At 35.4% G+C, this 12,938-nt stretch overlaps 4 protein-coding genes across 4 annotated transcripts; 3 read left to right on the top strand and 1 right to left on the bottom strand.

Moving 5' to 3' along the window:
• Nucleotides 1-1,000: 1,000 nt before the first annotated feature.
• LOC105965677 (Nucleotide excision repair, TFIIH, subunit TTDA) lies at nt 1,001-2,323 on the top strand. Its single transcript, XM_012990245.2, has 3 exons — nt 1,001-1,100; nt 1,783-1,825; nt 1,917-2,323. Exons 2-3 carry the CDS (start codon nt 1,788-1,790, stop codon nt 2,092-2,094), a joined length of 216 nt encoding a protein of 71 aa, XP_012845699.1. The 5' UTR covers nt 1,001-1,100; nt 1,783-1,787; the 3' UTR covers nt 2,095-2,323.
• A 1,243-nt stretch (nt 2,324-3,566) lies between these two features.
• On the top strand, nt 3,567-6,588 carry CLP2 (CLP protease proteolytic subunit 2). Its single transcript, XM_088818494.1, has 9 exons — nt 3,567-3,744; nt 3,836-3,879; nt 3,968-4,040; nt 4,749-4,869; nt 5,057-5,194; nt 5,279-5,395; nt 5,895-5,963; nt 6,072-6,167; nt 6,256-6,588. The coding sequence occupies exons 1-9, from the start codon at nt 3,683-3,685 to the stop codon at nt 6,391-6,393; spliced, it is 858 nt and encodes a 285-aa protein (XP_088674620.1). The 5' UTR covers nt 3,567-3,682; the 3' UTR covers nt 6,394-6,588.
• A 710-nt stretch (nt 6,589-7,298) lies between these two features.
• Nucleotides 7,299-8,545, top strand: LOC105965678 (pre-mRNA-splicing factor CWC21). The gene is made up of 2 exons (XM_012990246.2): nt 7,299-7,697; nt 8,230-8,545. Exons 1-2 carry the CDS (start codon nt 7,387-7,389, stop codon nt 8,324-8,326), a joined length of 408 nt encoding a protein of 135 aa, XP_012845700.2. The 5' UTR covers nt 7,299-7,386; the 3' UTR covers nt 8,327-8,545.
• Nucleotides 8,546-9,822: 1,277 nt separating this feature from the next.
• Nucleotides 9,823-11,524, bottom strand: LOC105965672 (MATE efflux family protein). The gene has a single exon (XM_088818502.1). It carries the CDS (start codon nt 11,399-11,401, stop codon nt 9,938-9,940), a length of 1,464 nt encoding a protein of 487 aa, XP_088674628.1. The 5' UTR covers nt 11,402-11,524; the 3' UTR covers nt 9,823-9,937.
• Between the last annotated feature and the right edge of the window lie 1,414 nt (nt 11,525-12,938).

Raw genomic sequence — 12,938 nt, forward strand, 5'->3', positions numbered from 1 at the left:
AGATCTAGTCATGGGTGGTCGAAGAGGTGTCGCGGATTGCCACATATGGTCATGCGTGATCAAATATGGGTGGCCGATTGCCGGATTCGGAGAATAAATAACGGGAAAATATAAAGTGTAAGCAAAAGAAATACCCTAAAAAAATAGAGTGAGGTAGATAAAAGTCAAATAATAGGTGGGGGAATAAAAAGGGTAAATTACAACCACCCATGAGATATGGTCAAATTACGAAAAATCCTCTCTTGTTTGGATAACATCTACCCCTCAACTATGAATCTTCTTACACCTCCACCCTTATGGTTTCAAATTTAACATAATCATCAAGATTTCGTGGAATGTGTTCTACTTTGTACTCGTTTTCTCTAAAAATACAGTTTCTGATGCACCACAATCTGCTATATACAAACCAAAATACACATCTTATAATCATCTTGCTTCAAAATATGGAGCTCGAATGGGATAAAATTGGTACAAAAGTGATAATATTCCATATAATCAAGAAGATTCCACTAAATTTGAAACCGCAAGGGTGGACATGTAAGAAAATTTATAGTTGAGGGGTTGTTGTAATTACCCAAACATGAGGGGATTTTCGTAATTTTATTATACCTCAGGGGTAGTTGTAATTTACCCTAAAAAATATAAAGAAAATAGTATTTTTAAAATATTAAAATGAATAAAATGATAAAAAAGAAAATAAAAAAATTCGAAAAACCGGGTTGAACCGATTCAACCCTATAGAAGAACTATGACCCAAACGGTTGTCCAATTCCATAGCCGGTCCGGTTCTGATAACAGACTTGTTCATCTGATTACTTAAACATTTTGAAGAGGCTAAAAAAGTAAAAAACATTTATTCTGGTTTAAAGGATTTATCTAAATTAAATCTCAAGGTTTATGTAATATTTGGAGAATTAGAGGGTTAAGTGTAATTAGACATATCTTAGGTGAGTTATGTGTAATTTATTCAAAACTTTAAACTCTTCTCTATAAATAGCGCAAAGCCCCATCGGTTTACCGGCCACCGTCGTAGCAACCGAAAGAAGCCCAACTCAATTTCTCTCTCTGACATCTCGATACAAACATCAATCACTGCGCAGGTTGATCAATTTTTTATTTTTATTTTTTATATTTAATTTGTTGTATTCGTTTTTTCAATTGAATTTGAGATCTTCACGAGTTCTAGTTGTGGAAAGATTGATGAATATTAATTTAATAAATTTCCGGCGGGGATTCCGTGGCGGTTCTTTTAGGGTTTTGATCGGAACCGTCGGTTACAATTCGAAAGATTAATTTCATGTGAATAAAACCCCAAATAATTCTAGGTTTACGGATTTCTAGAAGCGATTCGATGTTGTATTCTAGGTTTACCTCTAATTATTATATAATGCATAAATTGTATTTATGAATTATCTATTTGCTGTGTTTTTCGCGTGGTACTAATGTAATTTTTTTCGTTCAGAAATAGCCTTAGATTATGTTAAAACTTTTAGCTCGAATTACAATACGACGCGGATATTAATTACGTGTTCTTTGTCGGTTTAAGTGCGTGTGCACACCGAAGTTCTCTGTATTATCGGTTTTTGAATATCGGTTTTTGAATAATGGATTCGGTAATTTAAGGCCGACGCCAATTCGGTTTGGTTGCAATGGACATGAATTTTGTTCTTTGATAATCAAGGTTGTTAATGCTGAAATTGATCACGATTATCTTCCATATGGCCTGTGAAATTTTTGTCGTATGCGTAATCCATTCTCATAATTTTTTTTTCTCGAGGACAGTGGTCATGGTGTCGAATCCAGTCAAAGGATTGTACATTTCATGGTAAAATTCCGTTTTGTCTTAATAACGATAGAGTTTTGCCACATAGTTCATATATGTCGTGTAAGATAATGTCTTGTTTGGTTATGTGCAGCGACATTCCGATGACGCAGTTCATAATCAACATGAACGCATCGCTGCCTCAGTCGCAGAAGTTCATAATCCATGTATTGGATAACACCCATCTGTTTGTTCGATCGGATATGGGTGGTATGATAAAGAGTGCCATTGCAACTTTCAGAGAGGCTAACACTTACGAAAAGCCGTCTTGAATCTTGTTTTCCTATCGATGGTTGAACGGGCATATTTTATAATGTACCAAGTTTGTGTGGTTTTTTAGGGTTATCCTCTATAGATGTTATAGATCTTAAACTGGTTTCAAATTTGTCATATACACTTTGTTCGGTCAGAATCGAGTAATTGTTGCTTCAAATCGATTTTTTGGATTTTGCAAGTAACTCCGTGTTTAAAAAAAAGAAGCAATTATTTAAGCTTTATTAAGGCGAAGGCGATGTTTGCAAAGGCTTATAAAACAAATTATGAGTTTTTCTTGCTTCACAATTTAGTTTTAGAGTTTGCGAAAGTAGTTTATGTTTAGCTTAGTTTAAAGTAAATTATAACCTCGAAAGCATATCGACAACATCTTTGTTTGTGTTTTTGTTTTTGGGATTAAAGACGTGCTAGATTTTTCGACTCTTAATATTTTTTATAATCTAAAAAATTCAATTTATAACGACATTAGACATGATCCGTCCGCCAAGCACAAATGAGAGGATGATACTTCTTTTGGGAGTTCGATTGGAAAAAAGTGTTCCTCTCACTTGACCTGGAAAAGAAGAATATCTAGACTGATACCGGAGTTAGTATTCCGACGGTCAAGTCAATTGATACCTATGTACACTGGTTGAATGATTTGTGAAGAAAATGTATTGAGCATATGAGTTATGAAAAATCTTGCTCTTATTTATACTTACCTGATACCTCTTATCGTATTCCAAATCTTCCTCCAAAACTAGATTGAATTGAGTCATCACCGCTCCCGTCAACTCGCCCCACGTTGCATGGTAATTCGGGCAATCATCATCATTAGACTGGCCGGTTAGTACCCGTCACACCTGTAGGTCTGTCTTTAGGTGAAGCCTTTTGGTACGGAGTTATGGCATCTCCCGCTTTCCGCTGACGGCCACCCCACCATTAAATGCTAGTGTCAATGTAATAAATGCATTGGTCGGTTCGTTAAATGCATCCTCCAAGGTGCCGACCCCTGTACTCGACATTACTTTCCAATCTCGACGTCGGGATGAAAGGCAAGCGCTTCAGTTGGGCTTGCCGCCTCAGGCCTGATGGGTTTGGGGCCAACTATTTGAGCTTTCTATAGGTATATGATATTCTGAGTCCGAATCAAGACATTTTATATTAAATCAAAGTGAAAGTTAAAGTTAAAAGTTTATTTTTTAAATACATCAATTTATAAATTGGTCATTAAATTTTTGTTTTTTGAAATAAATAAGCATGTTAAACTTCCCTCATAATCCACCTCTACTTTTTTTTACAAACACCAAATCATCAATTTCCACTTTTACGAAAATAAATAAATTAAAACACTTCAAATCTTTACAAGAATGATTTCTGTAATTTATGTATAATTTTTCATAGTTCCCTATGGTTTTAATCATAAAAACACTGTGTAAACATTTTATTTTTTAAACTTAGAAGTTAGAACCCATTGAATAAATAATACGGGTCCGGGTCTCTGATCTTTTTTGTTCCTTGATAAATCGGGTCTGTGAATTAAACCCACCCGCTTCTCTCTCCTCCATATCCAAAAATCATCGTCTCTCTCTCTCTCTCCTCACAACAATGGCAGTCGCTCCAACCTCGTATCTACACTCTAAAATTGACTCTGCGCAGTATTCTCTCAGGTTATTTTTTTTGCTTTTCTTCTTCAATTTCTCTCGAAAATCAAAGCTATAATTTTTCTAATTCCAATTTCTCAATTATTCCTAATTGCAGCTGTGCCAGCAAAGTATTTGTGGGTTTAAGAGCTCAATCTCCAAGTACGTGTGCTCTAATCTTCACTCCTTTATTATTCAAATTCCTGTAATTTTGAATTCAATTTTTTTTTTATTTTCTGAAAATGCACAGATTGTTATGGAGTAGGAAAACCCAATTTGAATGTGGAATTCCATGCCAGAGTTCACAAGAGTATGGAGTCCAGGTAAATTTCTTTCTAGGGCACAATTTCCCATCTCGAATTTATTAATTTGAGACAGTATTTTTTGTTTCTTCGTTTTTAACTTCAGTTATATTTTATTTGCAAGTACATGATTTTCTTCAACGATTTTTACAGTTGCATTCCGTAAAATTACAGCATGGTTCACCAATCACGAGTTTATTCTCAGTGTTGACTCGTTTACTTGATCTTAAATATGTATGGAATTTCGTTTTTGAGTTAACTCGGTTTTTTTTTTTTGGCTTGCAATGTGTATGTATCATACTTGGATGAGCATACGGACCAGTTTATTCTGTGTATATAGATATATATAGTACTTTTAGGCATCGTTTGGTTGGGGAAACTAGCCGTGATTAACTAAATAATTGGAATTTTTTCGATGTTTGGTATACCCAAGAACTTCTCGGGTCGACCCGCAAATATTATGTTATCAGGGCTTATCTAACCTTGCCTTTTAGGGAGCTTCCATGATCAAATAAAGGTTTTCACTAGATTATTTAATCTTTATCTTGGCTAATCCTGTCTTGGCAACCAAACGAGGCCTTAGTATATTATAATCCTTTTGCTCACGAGCACCATCAAACCTATTTGCGGAGTTTTTTTTTTCTTGAATAAGATCATATTATACAATATCCATAACTGTGAAATTTTTTGAATTTTCTCTTTCTATTTGCTCGTTTTATCCAATTGCAGATCTAGTAATAGGAAACCAACAAGGGGCCGTGTTTCAATGATGCCTATTGGAACACCTAGAGTGCCTTATAGAAACCCCACAGAGGGAACTTGGCAGTGGGTTGATTTGTGGAATGCTCTCGTAAGTCTTTTTTTCGCTTCTTCATTGCTAAAAAATCAAATACACAACTCATCGTTATATTATGGCTTTACCTAAATTTCCTTTATTTTGTTCACCAAATTATAAATCCGAATATCAATCGACCTAGTTCATCATTTTCTTTGAAACTTGTTTGATAGAAGTTTTCTTGAATTCTTCGACACTGCAGTACCGTGAACGTGTTATTTTTATTGGGCAACACATAGATGAAGAGTTCAGTAACCAGATACTTGCAACCATGTTGTACCTTGATAGCATCGAGGATTCAAAGAAGCTTTATATGTACATTAATGGCCCAGGTGGAGATGTGAGTTCTTCAGTCTTTTAGCAGTATATTTCGGTTTTTTTTTTTCTTCATAAATTTTACGATAAATATCATTTTCAATGGCAGCTTACTCCTAGCATGGCTATTTATGATACAATGCAAAGCCTGAAAAGTGCTGTGGGTACTCACTGTGTGGGCTATGCCTATAATCTGGCAGGTTTTCTACTTGCTGCAGGCGAAAAGGTATATCTTTCTTAATAATGACAAGTGATATTAATTCGATGTAGTTATACAATTATTAAAGCAAGGTTTGGATATATTCATATGTTTTAAGTAAACATATTGTGATTTTTTGCTCTTTCTGTTGGGTTCCCAATATTATTTTTGGTGGAAATAACAAATGGGCTTTACCCTTACGCTACCGTTTGATATGATTGATTAGCCATGATATAGTTGACTATAATCAAGCAATTTGTTCGAATAGATCAAACCAAAAAAGACTTGATATGGTATGCACCATAAAGAGTGCTTCTTATGTTACAAATAGAATGACAAATGCACCCTTCTATTTGGTATCGTTAATAGTTATGCACGGACATAGTTGTGATACATGATTATTATGCATTATAGTCTCTGTTCAAGTGATGGATTGCATCCTTATCAGATTCATCGACTTAAGTTGAAATTGTTTTCATCTGGTATAGCCATGTATCTCGTTAACAATTTCTTTTTTTTTGTGAAGGGTAATCGCTTTGCAATGCCTCTTTCAAGAATTGCATTGCAGTCCCCGGCTGGAGCTGCTCGTGGCCAGGTCTCTCTCTCTCTCTCTCTCTCTCTCTCTCTCTCTCTCACACACACACACACACACACACACACACACACACAAGTTTACACTCGTCTTGTGAACCTATTTTGGCAGGCTGATGACATTCAAAACGAGGCGGATGAGCTGCTGAGGATAAGGGACTATCTATTCAAGGAATTGGCTGAGAAAACTGGCCAGCCCGTTGACAAGGTAATTAATTGCTTATTACGTAATCTTGAATTCATTTCTATGATTGTTCTCTTTGTTGTTTTGAAATTTTACGATGTCGATTATGCAGATACATAAAGACCTAGGTAGGGTGAAGCGTTTCAATGCTCAAGAAGCACTCGAATACGGTCTCATTGATCGTATCGTTAGGCCGCACCGTATAAAGGCCGATGCACCAAGAAAGGATTCCACTGCAGGTCTTGGTTAATTATTCATTCCAATTATTGTAATCAAATATGCCATTGGCTGTTATATAGTTTTACAAATAGCAATTTGTTCTGTAGTTGATTGCCGATTTCTATTTTTAGCCTTCTTTTTATCTTTCGATGCGTACTTTTGATGGAAAGCTTGAAGCTGGTTTCTTGTACTCTTTAATATATCGAAAGTTTCGATTTTACGGAGATATTCGCTAGCTAACAGTACATGCCAATTGCTTCAATCAAATCTTAGACGGTTAGACCCCTGTCTAGTGTATTAGATTGATGGCTCGTTCGGTTATTGCTATAAGGTTCTACTGATTGAATAGTAGGGGCTAGTAACGTGTTCGATTGGTTTTTAATTCAAAACGCATACTTTTAATGAATGCGTCGCTAGCCCCTAAAGATGTCCACGCATACATTCAGATTTTCTCGCATATGCTCTACTCAAGGCAGTCAAATACAACCCCGTTCACATCGACACCTAAATATGAAAATCAAAAGATTATCCGAACGAAATTTTTGAATCCCGTTGATTTAGGTATTAATATTTTTTATTTTGGAACAATATTTTTCATTCCTAATTTTTTTTTTAAATTACACTCATAATAAAAACATTATTATGTATATTATATTATAGGTGATGACAATTTCAATTCTGAATTAAGATTCAATTCGATTTTTTGGAATTTCGATTTTCGATACTTTTTGGAATGAAATTTAAAATTTATCTTTTCACTTCTGAAAAGTAATTAATTTTTTATTTTTAAATTTGCTAATTCTAATATAATATGTCTCAATTGTCTACACAATAATAAAAAATAAAGTCAATATAGAAATTTATTCAATGTAAAATAACTAATAATAATAAAAAAGAAAGAAAGTTAAATATGATGTATAAATATGATTCGATTTGATTTATTGCCAGAACCCCTGAAGAAAAATTCTCCGATTCAAACCCTAGGGTTTGGGATTTCACATCGAAATTTTTGCAAGGGCTAATCATGTACAACGGGACGGGGTTACAGACACCTCGTGGTTCCGGCACCACCGGCCACGTGCAGTCCAACAGATTCTCCGTGAGGCCGCCGGCGAACAATTCCGGCGCCGACCCGACTAAGGGCTTAGTAACCGCCGGAAAACCCAATAAGGAGATTTTGGAGCACGATCGCAAACGTCAGATTCAACTCAAGCTTCTTGTGCTGGAGGAGAAACTGATCGATCAGGGATATTCCGATGCCGAGATCGCGGCCAAGCTCGACGAGGCGAAGGAACACGAAGACTCTGCGAGTAATGCACTTCTTATTTCTGGAAAGTACGTATTCGTTCGATTTCCCCCTTTTTTCGGTTTTTAACCCTAAAAAATGTGTTTGGATTCTTGCAAGAGATAAAGTTGAATGTGCAATATCACTTTGAATTGGTTAACATTGTATAGTTTTTCAAGTGTCAGTGCTAATTGATTTGGATCGTCTCGATTTTATTTCTGTGTCTTGCTACTTTGCGATTGAAAAGAATGGAATAGAGTGTTTACGATAGTGTGTTCAGATCAAGATTAAATTCTGTTCTGTGGGGCCGGGAATTGAGAAATGCCACGAATAAGGTTGTCCGTGAATAGATAGCCGAGTTCAAAGAAGACCTTGGATAAAACAATAGTTAAGAAATAGATTCGTAGGCCTTTTGGAACATTCAATATATTTTTTTTAATTTTCACAAGATTTGATTGGAATGTACTTGAATGACATATGTATAATTTCTTGATGATGCAATCGTAAATTGACGAAAATCGATTAGACAAGTGAATTGTTGATGTATTGTGGTGCTGAATATGTGTTTGTGTACATGACCAGGTTTTCGGCCCACGAGAAAGCTGCGTTGAAGGAAAGGCAGATGGAAACACTAAAATCTGCTCTTGGAATCGCCGAGACCTCAGATACGTGTTTATGATCTTTCCTTTTACTATCGAGCAGCAGATTTTAGACAAGTGAATCTTCATATTCTGTTCAAGAAAGTAGAAGTATCAACCAAAATTCTCCGTGTAGTTAGTTTTTTTTTTGGTGATCAGCAAATTTTGCTTGTAAATTAATACAGTCGAGACTAGGGAAATTCTATTAATTTAGCGAATTGTTAAATTATCGAGTTAATAATTAAACACGTTTTCATTGAGTCGGGACCGAGAGAAACTATTATTTAATCGAGGTTATTAGTTTATCGAGGTTCTACTGTAGTAGTTTGTGTTAGACAAACTAGTTAGGATCATCCAACAAGTATTTGATGCATACCGAAACCTGAATCTGAGCCCACTTTTTTAATTTATAGTTTTAAGGAGTTTTAACTATCATTAAAAATTCAACTTACTTTGTGTCTATATCAATTTATCAGTGTTCATCTTATGTATTTTACTTGAGTGTGGAAATCAGATGAATTAGTAAACAATTTTGAATTTTGTTTCATTAAAGACCAATTTCTAACTCTAAATATTTTTTGGGAGCTTTGAAAATTCATAAGATTTCGAAAACTAATTTTATACGAACGGCTTCTAACAACTTCCTCACGGAACTGTTTTGCTTTTGCATCATCATAACAAACGAGTAACGACTACCCGGAAATTAGAAATTAAGAGAAAATAGTTGCCACTTGCGTGAGGGGGAACAATTATCATCGAAATTAGCATTTTTTGAAGAATTTTTTTCCGAAAAGTAAAAAATTAATTATATTTACATTAAAAAAAAATCCGATTGAAGACGGTAAAAATCAAATAATCCTAATTTTTTCATTCATTTGTAATATAAATAATTCCGATCCGATCAAAAACAATTTGAATTCCGATCCAAAGTGAAAATTAGTTCGAATTGCAAAAAAAAAAGAAAAATTGAAAACTAAAATCTGATTTTTCACATATATTTCAATTGCGATCCAAAATTAACAATTCGAGATAAAAAATTAACACAAAAAATTACAAGTCTTGTATATATTTTATAACTCCGATCCAAAACCATTCGAGCCACATTGAAAATATGAAACTTTTGAGAATTGAAACAAAAACATATTGCTCTAGAATCGAAATCAACACAAGTTCAGAAATTTCGTTCCAATTTTCAATCATATCCGATTTTAGTATCGTGCTTATTCATGATTCCTTGCTGGATTTCCATTTTCTCATATTTGTGATAGAAACAATTAAATTGGAATCCTACACAACAATCTTTTTCCATAAAAGTGGGTTCTATTATTTAAATATCATGAGTGCAAATCATCAATCTCTTAATTATTAAAACGAAATATTATCTATAATTCTTGCACTCAAATAATATTATCTTGATGTGGACATAAACTATACACCACTAAGAAAAATTAAGATTGTCTTAACATCCTATCATACTTCTTGTGCACAATTTCAAATACTTCAATTTGGTGCCTCTTTGATTTAGGTAAAGAAAACATTTAAAAATAAAATAAAAATTGTAACATTAATATCAATCAATGTGAAATAGAGAAGTATGAAACTAACTATATGCATAAAAAAAATACAATTCAAACAAAAATCAAGAACTTATCTCATAATACAATCATTAATGGATTGAACTTGTTGTGATCTTTTTCACTAACAACTTCTTCTTCCTCTTCCTTAGAAGAAGAGTTGGTGAATAATTTAGCCTTGTGAGATTCATCACTCCAATTAATCCTCAAAACAAACACCAAAACAATCACCAAACAAACCACAACTCCACCCAAAAACCCTAACAACAAACCCTCAATCCCCATACCTAATTTGAACCCCAAAACCACACCCAAAGGCAAAGCCAACAAATAGAACCCAATCATGTTAGCATACATCCCGACCCACGGCCTCGCCGTCCCCCTCACTATGCCGCCGCACACCGCCAGCGGAAAGTTAAAAACCTCCACCGCCGCCATCACCACCATCGCCTTCCTGACGCTCCCAACAATCCCAGCGTCACGGCTATACAACGGCCCCCACACCCCTCTCGACCCAACCATCACCGCCCCGCCCGCAAGGCCCATCAACCCGCCAAGACCGAGCGAGAAACGGGCCGACCCGGCCGCCAATTCGGGCCGGGCCGCGCCCAGCTCGTTGGACACGCGCACTGACGCGCACGTGGCCAACGACAGCATGACGGAGTAGAGCAAGTAGTCGAAGTTCAAAACGATGGCTAGGGTTCCGACGGCCCGTTTAGGGTTCCGGAGGCGGCCGGTCAGGAGGACTAGTATCTCGTAGCACCACCACTCGAGGCAAGTGGTGACACAACACGGCCCGCTTAGCTTGAGAAGATTTATCCAATCGGATCTATCTTGGGCCCACCACCCCCCTTCCTTCCAACAACCCCCTTTCCTTTTCTCCACCACTAAAACGTACAATCCGAGCACTACAACCACCGCGAAATCGGTTATCCACACGGCCATTGCAATTCCTTCGAGCCCTTTCGCCCTAGAGAGAAACAAGTTCGCCGGAATGTGTAGAGCCACCGCCATGGTGGAGGCGAACATGATCGGGAGAGTTACGTTCTGCGTGCTCAAGTAAGCTTTGAGGGGGCATAGAAACGAGGTCACAACTAAATCCGGCATGAAATAGATTAAATAATTCTTGGCCACGATCGATATATCTCTCTGTTGGCCGAAGCTTACGAGAATCTTTTCAACGTTGAGCCAGAGAAAGGCGATGGGGATCGATGCCAAGAGGAGGAGAGAGGTGGCCATAACCAGTGTTTTGTGGAGGAGCTTGTAGTTTTTGGCGCCAAATGCCTGGCCGCAGATGGGCTCCATGGCGGCGCAGAGGCCGTTGAGGACGGAGAATCCGGTGACGTTGGCGAAGGTGAAGCCGAGGGTGCCTCCGGCGAGGGGCAGCGGGCCAAGGCGGCCGAGGAAGGCGGTGGTGATGGCGAGTTTGGCGAACCACGTGAAGTTCATTGCGATTAGAGGGATTGTGATTCGCCATTGGGTTTTGAGCTCTGCGTAAAGGGGTGAGCTGTGATTGGTTGATTCCGATGATGTTTTTTCCATGGATTCTTGCAAGATTTTGGTCGGCTTTTTTTTTTTTTTTTTCTTTTTCCTCTTTTTTTCTCTCTGATTCTGATTTGTTGGGAGATAATTTTGCTTATGTAATTAGTAGAGTAGTGCAAGCTTCGTCATATATATATATATCTATATATATATATATATATATATATATATATATATATATATATATATATATATATATATATATATATATATATATATATATATATATATACATGTATGGTGCGTGATGAGAATGCAAAAGATGGACAAAGCATATAGCATATATAGTGTGATAAAAAGATACATTTGAAAAAAAAAATGTTCCAAATTCATATTCGAACAAAAAAATAAATAAAAAATCAGATTCTATCCAAAGGGAAAACTAGATTAGTTAAAAGTGATAAAACGAAATTGCCAATTAGTTAAAATACCTCATATTAACAAGGAGACACAAAATTTTCGATAAGCTAAAAGTTTCTCATACGCCATAATTTTTTTTTTTCAAAATATCGGAACATTTTTATTAGCTTAGCGTCTAGTGGAATTAAGCAAACGCTTATGTAATTAGTACGAGATGCGTTCGTGAACAGTGGAGGATGTGTCTTGCAGTACTTAAAGTGTATTGTCGGAAGTTCACTATCGGTTTTTCATAAATTCGCTACCGATATTTCTAAAATTCAAAAGTTCACTGCCGAAATTCGACCATATTTCAGAAGTTAACCGTCCATTTCTGGAAGTTAAGTGACAATTTTTTGAAGTTCACTACCAATTTTTAGTTAATTTTGGGAAGTTCATTGCCATGCTTTAGAAGAAATTATATGCCAATTGCATAAGTTTACCATCATAGTTTTTTAAATACTAAATTTTCATAAATTTATCATCATATTTTGTTAAAATACATATTTTCATTAGTTCATTGTAATATTGTTTGGCAAAAAAATAGAAGCTTAAAGTTGATCCTAATAAAAAACTAAAGTCCTATTACTAGTGAAAAAAACTACAAAAATACGAAAAATAGCCTAAATGGGAATAATATACTTAAAGCATAATTCTAATGAACTTAAAATTACTAGAAAGTAGACTAAAGAAAATTGTAGCTCTAAACGACGACGACGAATCGAAAAAACATTTTTTAGTTCCAAATTGTTTGCTAAATTAGGATTTAATCCTTTAATTTTCACTTTTCTCAATATTTGTCCTTTGAAAAAGAATTAATTAATTGAGAAATAAGTAAGGGTATTTTTATTAGTTGCTATATTTTTATTTTAATTTTAATTTTATTATAATACATGCATATTTATTGTGTTCCTAACACGCACGAAAAAATCGAAAGTGGCAAATATCTTGACAAGGGATGGAGTTAACCTATTTTTTCATCATTATTTATAGAAAACAAATTGAATAAAATTTAATATTTTTTTATTTAATTTACGAGATGAAAATTTAAATATTTAATGGGAAATTAAAATTGCTTGTTTAAACCAAACCACACATGAAAAATATTAAAAGTGAAGTGATACTTTATAGAACAAAGACA

This window comes from Erythranthe guttata, chromosome 1 (assembly GCF_056151865.1).
Source record: "Erythranthe guttata isolate IM_541 chromosome 1, IM_541, whole genome shotgun sequence".
In the NCBI taxonomy this organism is placed as follows: Eukaryota; Viridiplantae; Streptophyta; class Magnoliopsida; order Lamiales; family Phrymaceae; genus Erythranthe; species Erythranthe guttata.

Coding starts and splice junctions, on each gene's coding strand:
- LOC105965677 (XM_012990245.2), top strand. CDS start 1,788: ATGGTGTCGAATCCAGTCAAAGGATTGTACATTTCATG. Junction 1,826..1,916: donor AAAGGATTGTACATTTCATG/GTAAAATTCCGT, acceptor GGTTATGTGCAG/CGACATTCCGATGACGCAGT.
- CLP2 (XM_088818494.1), top strand. CDS start 3,683: ATGGCAGTCGCTCCAACCTCGTATCTACACTCTAAAATTGACTCTGCG. Junction 3,745..3,835: donor TCTGCGCAGTATTCTCTCAG/GTTATTTTTTTT, acceptor TCCTAATTGCAG/CTGTGCCAGCAAAGTATTTG. Junction 5,964..6,071: donor CTGGAGCTGCTCGTGGCCAG/GTCTCTCTCTCT, acceptor CTATTTTGGCAG/GCTGATGACATTCAAAACGA.
- LOC105965678 (XM_012990246.2), top strand. CDS start 7,387: ATGTACAACGGGACGGGGTTACAGACACCTCGTGGTTCCGGCACCACC. Junction 7,698..8,229: donor GCACTTCTTATTTCTGGAAA/GTACGTATTCGT, acceptor GTACATGACCAG/GTTTTCGGCCCACGAGAAAG.
- LOC105965672 (XM_088818502.1), bottom strand. CDS start 11,401: ATGGAAAAAACATCATCGGAATCAACCAATCACAGCTCACCCCTTTAC.